Below are 8,997 nucleotides of genomic sequence, written 5' to 3'. Positions count from 1 at the left end.
GTAACTTGTTACGTCATTTGATTACTTAACACATGACTATCATTAGCAAATTGCAATTACTATCACGTGACCCGCAGTCACATGACGTGAGTTACTTCTTATGAAAACAATAACAACACGACCTAACCTCAAATCCTCAAAACCAAAACACAACAATCAACAAAACACATTTTTGTTAAAGTTTTGTAAAATTTGTAATCACTTTAAACAGTTTAAAAATATATTTTTTTGTAATTGATGTACCGTTTAGTAGAAAAAGCAAGAGTGAAAATATGTTGAAACTCAATCAAATCGGATACTATGATTTAAATGTACAAGAATCCTGTTTTCAAAGTGATGTTTGTGAATTTACATTAGAAACTTTATTTAAATTAGGTAAGAACAGTTTTTTACTTCTAATTTATTTTTTTTATAATTATAATACCATACCAATAATATAAATCAGAGATTATTGCTACTATACAGGGTGGTCTAGTTTCTAAAGCATACACTTCAAGAAACAATCAAGTATTGAAAAACAATGGCCCCATTCATGAGAATACAGCAATTAGCAATTGCTATACAATTTTTTTCTGATTGCACTGAAATAAATGGATTACTAATTACTGATTGAAAAAGAAATACTTAGACATTTTGTTATCAACTAGACAGGGTGATTCACCCTGATGGTATATTAGAAGTATCTAGAGAACTGATTAATATTTGTTGTTGAAATTTAGAGTGTAGCCTAGGTTGGATCCAAACTCTCTTTTCAAAATATTTTGGACTTAACGGTGTTGTCAGATCAGTCAAAAAAACACCAACTTTTGATTTTCAACTGGAACACCCTGTTTCTAAAATTATTTTTGAATTCCTTGCAAGAAGGCTAGTAATTAATGTTAATACTTCCCTATTCCTATTTTGCACCATTTCTTAGATATTTTATAAAAATGGTGAATTTGTCAGCAAAATGGTAGTCTAAACAATAATTAAATTCTCAAGTTCTGAAAGGTTTGCTGATGTGACCTTTTGGTGTTAGTTAGACAATACTACATAGTTGAAAAGCCCAGAGACAGAAAATGAAAAAAATCTACAGGGTGGTCAATGTTTACCTTTTAGTCAAACAGATAGAAAAACTGCCAATAGTTTGTTTTTTTAAATGAATTTATGGGTGTTTTATGGTTTGTATTAAAAGAACATTAAATTTAGAACAAATCCATGTATACTTTTCCTATACCTCTTCAACCATTTCTGACTTATTTATTAACAGTTTTTCCTTAAAGTGAGCATAAAATTGTAATCCAAGCTTATCTGGATACGAAAAAAGTGCCAAAAAATGTAATGCAACTTATCTAAACCTGACGCCAATTGGCAGAGGAAAAAAAAAAAAAATTTTATATTACTTACTGTTTACCCTAATTAGCAATCCCTGTAACTCCAAAAAGCCTAAATTTACAGGAGTTAAAAAAACAAATTAATAAATTTGTAGATGCTTACAAACCTTTAGAAACATCTCATTTATTTTATTTACATTGAATAATGACATACTTCCTAGAGAAAAAAATATGAAGCATGTTATAGAGTGTTTTTAAGGTTAGTGTACTAATTACATGGTTTGCTAATTAGAGTACTACCTAGCAATAGCTAATTTGTGATCTTTCTCCACTGAACGGTTATATTAAAAATGTGTGAACAAACCTCAAACTCTTATTTTATTTATTGTTTCATTTTATTTGCTCTATAAGTCAGGCATAGGTTTTATTTGTCTAATGTATTTATAAAGGAGTTTAATAGCAGATAGAAATACCGGCTCTTATAAGTCTTATAGTATTTCAAATTTGTTTTGGCACTAGGTTAAGAATAACTATATGGAAAATCAATCTAAATTAGGATTCGTTCACAGCCGAAAGTAGTATATTAAGTATCAAGAAGAGTAAGTAAGCTTTACTGATCGATGACAAAGTTTGGACGGTTGTTTGAAGGCTGAGCGAAGCAAACTATTTTTTGTACGACTTGTGGCGACTCCCTTTGCACACGTTCACACAGATGGCACCACGCATCAAAAACCCTACTAACATCAAACCCGCATCGCCTGTCACGATTTAACTACATATAGCAGTTACAAGTCATCTTCAATAGTGTGTATAAGGCACGGAGCTGTCAAGCCTTACCGACGAGTCCAAAGACAGCTCCCCGGACGAAACACACTTTATCGGTCAATGGGCAACACGCCCCAGGCAAGTCGGCAAGTCCACATGACATCAACGTCATGCGCCATCCCTGTCATTCTCTCGCTCACTTCAATCCAATGGGAACTAACACCCATAGACATTTGACAACAAAATCATCCTAATTATTAAATAAAATGAAAATATTCTAACTAATTCCCTTTAATCCTCTATGTTACTTCCTGTTCAGCTGAACGGTAAGTACAGCAGGTATATACTTCCCGGTTTGTTAGCCGTAGCAACCAGAAACTAGTCCTTCCTGCCTTCAAAACAGGTGCTTTAAACACTAAAAATTATACAAGTCATACAAAAAATAAATTGTCATATTGTAGAAATAGTTGTTAGTTGAAGTAAGTAAAACGTATAGTCGCAGTGCAAGGCAGAAATATGCGTAGATCCATAATATTATACTTTCTTCGCTTGTACGCATTTAAATTAAACATCCTTTACAATGCAAATTTACATCTCAATATATTATATTTTAGGATATCGGACCATTGCTGTAAATCAGGTGGTAGATGTAGATGCAAACGCCAATAATGACACCAAAAAGAAGAAAAAGAAAGGAGAATCTCGAGATATTGTCGAATGTGTACCACCCCCCGTAGACCTTACTAAAATTAATGAGAAAATTAAAAGCCTTGGTTTCGAAAATGTGTCTGTTATTAACAGACTAACTATCATATTTTCGAGTCAAGATACTTTACAAAAATATGTGAAATCAATAAATTATAAAAAATATGACATACTTGGGGTAATTCCTACTACAGTGCAGGCTTTAGGATTTGTATGCGGAACCTTGGAAGCTGATATTTTAAGTTTTGATCCTGAAAATAAATTCGGCCTTAAGCTTAATCGGAAGTAGGTTTTCCACTTTTGGTTGTATCTATTTTAGGGCTTTACGGATTTTATTTATTAGAACCTATACGCAGTTGGTTGACAAAGGCTACCACATGGAACTAACTTATGGTCCTGCTATTCAAGATTCATCAAAAAGGAAGAACCTAATACATTTATCGCATCTTTATCACACATTCGGCAAATCTAAAAATATCATATTTTCGAGCGGTGCAGAAAATCCTATGTTATTTAGGAGTCCTTATGATATTATCAGTTTGGGTTTCCTGTTTGGATTAAGTGCGTTGCAATCCAAAAACTCGATCTTGTTCCATCCAAGGTATTTTTTTTAAGATTGTACTCTGTGGCTTAATTATATGTTAATGTTGTTTTAGGAAAGTTACTCTAAATGCCTTAGGGCGACGCCATGGTAAATCCATAATGATTGTAGAGAATATTGAATCGATGGAAACTACTGAACCTATTTTAATTGATTCCGATGATGGCGGCGAAGAAATGGATACAGATGAGCCGGCGCATAAAAAGGCAAAACAGTGATTCAATATTATAATTTAAATAGTTTTAAAAGTTTTTGAAATCAACCGAGCTTTTAACCGAAGTTTATAGTTTGTTTTTTAACATAAAAAATTCAGAAACATTAAACGTATCTGCCTGACTCTATCTTCTTCTTCTTCAAGTGCCGTGTCCTCCTAGAACGTTGGCAACCAGTTGCATGATCTTCACTTTGTCCACAGCCGACCTAAAGAGTGTCGTGGTGTTTACTCCATACCATTGGCGAAGATTCTTGAGCCAAGATGTCCCTTCCTTCCTTCTATTTTTCTTTGAATAGTGGAGCAATTTATATTTCGGATTTCTCATTACATAAGCAAAGTACTCCAGCTTTCTTCTCTTTATGGTGTTAAGTACCTCTCTTTGTTTACTCATACGCTGTAGAACCCCTTCATTCACCCTGTCCATCCACGATATACTCAACATTCTTCGGTAAGTCCACATTTTGAAAGCCTCAATCCTTTTGCACGTTGCTTCAGTCCATGCTTTCCATCCTATAGAACAATATGTAACAGATGTCTCTGTTGGTAAGCACTTTTTTACAAGTTCTTGAAGGATATGTTTGTTCTATTCTGCTTTTGATTTCTTGTCCCATTTTTTCTGTACTCTCTCCACTATTTGTCCATTTATGCTGATATCTGTTAAGTTGTCGGCTGTATCCATTTGGTCTTCTTTATATTTAAACGTAGACCTATTTGTTGGCTATGGTCTGTTACCGCTCTGCCAAGAGTGCCTCCAAATCATTTTTATCTGTTGCTAGCAAGACCGTGTTGTCCGCATATCTTAGATTGTTGGTGACTATTCCATTAACAATTATACCCTCTGTTCGGTCTTCTCTAAAAATTTTGTTTGCGTATAAATTAAACAGAAGAAGGGAGAGCACACAGCCTTGTCGGGGTCCTCTCATAATAGGTACTGCTTCAGATGTTTGACCGTTAATTCTAATGTCAGCTGTCTGATTCCAATACAATTATCCTAATTTCCCGTCCATCCAGGCCTATATCGTCCAGTATAGCTATTAACTTGTCGTGTTGAACAGTATCTAATCGCTTCTCGTAGTCTACGAAACAAGCATATACGTCGACGTTTACATCTCGGCATCGTTATATTAGAACCTGGACACTAAACAGCGCCTCCCTTGTACCGAAACCGCCTCTAAAACCAAATTGCGACCTGCTATATCGCATCTGCTTCGCATTTGGTGCATATTCTGGAATGAACGATTTTCAGGAAAAATTCTTTAATACATGGCTCATTAAGCTGATCGTTCTGTAATCTTTACAATACTTGCAGTTAGTCTTTTTTGATGTAGTAACGAATGTTTATTTGAGCCAGTCTTTAGGAATTACTCCGGTTTTGTATTACAGTTGAGTAAGTTTAATTGAAGTGGAAGTGCCCTGTCTTCTTCCAATATTTTTAAAACCTCTATTTGTGTTCTATCTGGTCCTGGTGCCTTTCCGTTCTTTGCACTTATTATAGCGTGTAAAAGTTATGTCTTAGTAATATCTAACCCGTCATCCAGAGCAATATTGTGTGAAAAACTCCTACCATCTACAAAGAGATTTTGAATATATTTTTTCCATTTCTGTAGTTGTTCTTCTGTGCTACTAAGAATTTGCTGTCGCTCATTTATGAGAGTGCTGTTGTTGTTCTTTTTATATTGACCAGTTGTCTGTCTGATTTTCTTAACTTTCCTTCTAACTGCTCTATTTCAATGCTGACAGTGACCGGTGTACAGCGCCGTCACTGCCCTCAGGTGTGGTCTGCTGAGTTGCAGGAGATTGTTGGTTCTGTTCGTAGAGGGCCCCTAATAAACTCCTTGGAGTGAGCCAACCCTGTAGTTCTTAGCCATAGGTCGGAGTGTTCCTGATAACACCACTCCGTGATGATTTTCTTTGCTTCACCGTGCGCCATACCGAGTGCCGGTTCTGGGCCGATGTAGGCCGCCTCCGAACCCAGCTTAGCCAGTTCGTCGGCTTTAGCATTTCCTGTGAATTTGGAGTGACCCGGAATCCACATCAGGGTAACGCTGTTGGATTTTCCAATAGCCGTCCGTAAACCAGCAGATATCTGCTCGGAGTAGGTCATCGTTCCCCATCGGCCCGTTCTGCCCAGTCCACTCTCGATGGTACGAGGGTCCTGTAGTAGAAATCGGTGGCAGCCGTGCCCGGCAGAACATCGGAAGGCATAGCAAGGAACTCGCGATGTAGAATTTCCGCAAGTGGCCCTCGAGTCTCCATATACAGGGTAATTCAAATTCGACCCTCACCATTGGGATCTCGGAAACTATAGGAGATACGAGAAAGTTTAAATTGGGGCAAAGTTGCGCAATGTAAAGCTCAACCAAATGCAGTTTTAAAAATTTCGATTTTCCGAGTACTTCCGAAGATATCCGAAAAAAACTGAAAATTTGATTTTTTGTTTTTATTTATTTCTAATCTTATTTGAAGAGATATTCCAAAACTAAAAGCACCTTTTCATTGCCACTTTTTCTCAGCTATTCGATGATGGATTCAAATTTGCCACACGACGTTTCGTTTTTTGGCAGCCATCATCAACTTTCTTTTTTCTTATGGGCGCCATATTGGATTTTTAGCCCACCAAATAGTACGTTTTATTCTGATTTTAGTGATGTATAATAACTTATGATTTGCTTCATAAATAACAAAATAATTCAATAAAAACTATTTTTACTTTAGTTATTGGCTTTGAGTTAATGGGCCGTTTCATAAAATGTCATTATTTGACAGTACTTGTCAAACACGATAATTCGGACGATCATTAGAGCTTTTAGAGATTTTACCTTAGTTAGCTTTGAGTTAATGAAACGTTTTATGAAGATTACTTGGTAGTAGTACTTGTCACACGCAATTGGCCTGAACATACTTAGTCACAAAGGTATACACGTGACTTAAACCGGTTTATTCACTCGAAGAGCTTAGGCCACTCGCTACGCTTGTGGACCTAGTTGTTCTTTTCGTGAATAAAAAATGGTTTAAGTCACTTGCTGCAAAGTAACTATTAAATCACTCTGAATGACATTCGCCTATTTACAGATGTAAACAAACAAACATCAATGTTACATCTACGGGGCGCGGTGCAAATTTAATAGAACTGTAATTTTAGTTTTTTTTTTTAATATAAGAAGTCGAAATTTAATAAAATACTGTATAAGACACGTGACTTAAACCGGTTTATTCACTCGAATAAATATGAATGAATAAAAAATGGTTTGTCACTTCCAAAATAAATAACTATAAACTTGCACTTAACATTATAAAAAATTGAAATTTGGCAAAAAATTAAGTTCCTAAAATGATGATCTTTCTCTTGGAAACATAAATAAGCCTTTTAAGTTAGAGATAATGCTAACAAATCTCTTTTTCTGATTAACCTGAATAGTTCAGCAATGCTTGTATAATAATAACATTTTCTGCGGGGGTTTCTTTTCTAGATACATTTTTAACTATGATTGACGCTCTAATGATAGTCCGAATTATCGTGTTTGACAAGTACTGTCAAACAATGACATTTTTTAAAATGGCCCATTAACTCAAAGCCAATAACTAAAGTAAAAATAGTTTTTATTGAATTATTTTGTTATTTATGAAGCAAATCATAAGTTATTATACATCACTAAAATCAGAATAAAACGTACTATTTGGTGGGTTAAAAATCCAATATGGCGCCCATAAGAAAAAAGAAAGTTGATGATGACTGACAGAAAACGAAACGTCGTGTGGCAAATTTGAATCCATCATCGAATAGCTAAGAAAAAGTGGCAATGAAAAGATGCTTTTAGTTTTGGGATATCTCTTCAAATAAGGTTAGAAATAAATAAAAACAAAAAATCAAATTTTCAGTTTTTTTCGGATATCTTCGGAAGTACTCGGAAAATCAAAATTTTTAAAACAGCATTTGGTTGGGCTTTATATTGCGCAACTTTGCCCCAATTTAAACTTTCTCGTATCTCTTATGGTTTCTGAGATCCCAATGGTGAGGGTCGAATTTGAATTACCCTGTATATATAATATGAAAGAGCCGGTAGGAGGCCATCCTTGCCTCAGCAGGAGCTGAAGGGGGGTAAGTTAAAGAGGCACTCTAACGCGGACGAGGGCGTTGTCTTGAACGCCCTATGATTAAAATGCCTGTCTTTGTATTGAAGACAGTTTCTTCGCTACGGAGCTCTGGCGGCTTTTGCCGTACCAGACTAAGGCCCCGTAGGTCAGCACAGATATAATTGTGCTGGTGTAAAGCCATCAGTACAGCTGCTGGGGCCCTAGACCCTAGGATTTCCTGCAGATGCTTTTGCATCAGGACATCCAAGCAGGATTTTAGCTCTACTGACTAGTCTGTCCACATGCGGGTTCCAGGTGAGTGTTTTATCTAGAATGACCCCCAGATATTTCACCTGCACCGCATATCTCGTCTTACCAGAGAGGGAGGGCGGTTTAAGAAATTCCAACTTCCTCCTTCTGGTAAAGCGTATAATTACTGTTTTGAGCGGATTTACCCTAAGGCACTTCTTCTCGCACCAGCTTTGTGTCACCTTGAGGACCTCCTGTACGATGGGCAAATAGTCGTCATCCCGGAGTCCTCTTATGAGTATGGCTAGATCGGCAACATAAGCCTGGACCTCGACGTTTCAAAGAGCAAGGCTGGCCAGCAGATCGTCCACCAAGAGACACCACAGCAAGGGAGATAAAACCCCTCCTTGCGGGCAACCCCTCACAGAACAGAAGCCGACCATCTCTCCCTGCAGCTCGGACGTTACAGTCCTTTGCGTTAGCAGAGCCTCGATCCGTCCACAAACGTTGGGTTCTGCTCCCCTCGCCTTGGCCGCCGCCGTGAGTGATGAGGGGAGTGCATTGTTAAAGGCAGATTTTATATCTAGAAAGATGCCAACTGCTATTCCTTTACTATCGATGGTCTTTTCTATTTTCCCAAAAAAGTTGTTCAAGGCTAATTCTGTTGATTTGCCCGCTTGGTATGTATATTGCTCGGCATTGAGAGGATTTGATAGCAGAGCTTTGCCCCTCAGGTGCCTGTCGACCAGCTTTTCAATGGTTTTCAACAGAAAAGACGTTAGGCTAATCGGCCTAAGGGATTTCGGGCTCCGGTCTGTTTTTCCGACTTTTGGGATGTACACTACCTTTGCCCGGCACCAGCTTGTCGGTATATGTTTCCAGGCTAAGCTGGTTCTGAGAATCGTAAGCAGGGTCGGTCGCCCTGCTGGAGCAGCGCCGGGAATATGCTATCCAGCCCTGGAGATTTGTATGGCTTAAATGTGTCGATGACGATGACACATTTAAGGGTACTGGCGTTGACTGTAGTTTTGGAGGTCCGCCAATCCTCAGGAGAAGGCCGGCTTTTACGGACCCAC

The 8,997-nt window shown here is 37.4% G+C and overlaps 1 protein-coding gene across 2 annotated transcripts; it reads left to right on the top strand.

Annotated features, from left to right (window-relative positions):
• Positions 1-131: 131 nt before the first annotated feature.
• Rpp30 (ribonuclease P protein subunit Rpp30) lies at positions 132-3,720 on the top strand. 2 transcript variants are annotated; one of them, XM_081974349.1, is made up of 4 exons: positions 132-375; positions 2,693-3,068; positions 3,127-3,384; positions 3,440-3,720. In XM_081974349.1, exons 1-4 carry the CDS (start codon positions 273-275, stop codon positions 3,600-3,602), a joined length of 900 nt encoding a protein of 299 aa, XP_081830475.1. In that variant the 5' UTR covers positions 132-272; the 3' UTR covers positions 3,603-3,720. The 2 variants fall into 2 exon arrangements, with proteins under 2 accessions (XP_081830475.1, XP_081830476.1); XM_081974350.1 differs by lacking the exon at positions 132-375 and adding an exon at positions 2,365-2,404.
• The last annotated feature ends 5,277 nt before the right edge of the window (positions 3,721-8,997 follow it).

Source organism: Ips typographus, linkage group LG2 (assembly GCF_016097725.1).
Source record: "Ips typographus isolate SLU linkage group LG2, UJ_Ityp_2.0, whole genome shotgun sequence".
NCBI lineage: Eukaryota > Metazoa > Arthropoda > Insecta > Coleoptera > Curculionidae > Ips > Ips typographus.
The sequence above is the reverse complement of the archived record's forward strand: the minus strand, read 5'-3'. Positions and strand labels throughout refer to the sequence as shown.

Excerpts from the sequence above, each read along its gene's own strand:
- Rpp30 (XM_081974349.1), top strand. The coding sequence starts at position 273 with ATGTTGAAACTCAATCAAATCGGATACTATGATTTAAATGTACAAGAA. Across the intron at positions 3,069-3,126 it reads GGCCTTAAGCTTAATCGGAA|AACCTATACGCAGTTGGTTG; the intron begins GTAGGTTTTCCA and ends TTTATTTATTAG. Across the intron at positions 3,385-3,439 it reads TCGATCTTGTTCCATCCAAG|GAAAGTTACTCTAAATGCCT; the intron begins GTATTTTTTTTA and ends ATGTTGTTTTAG.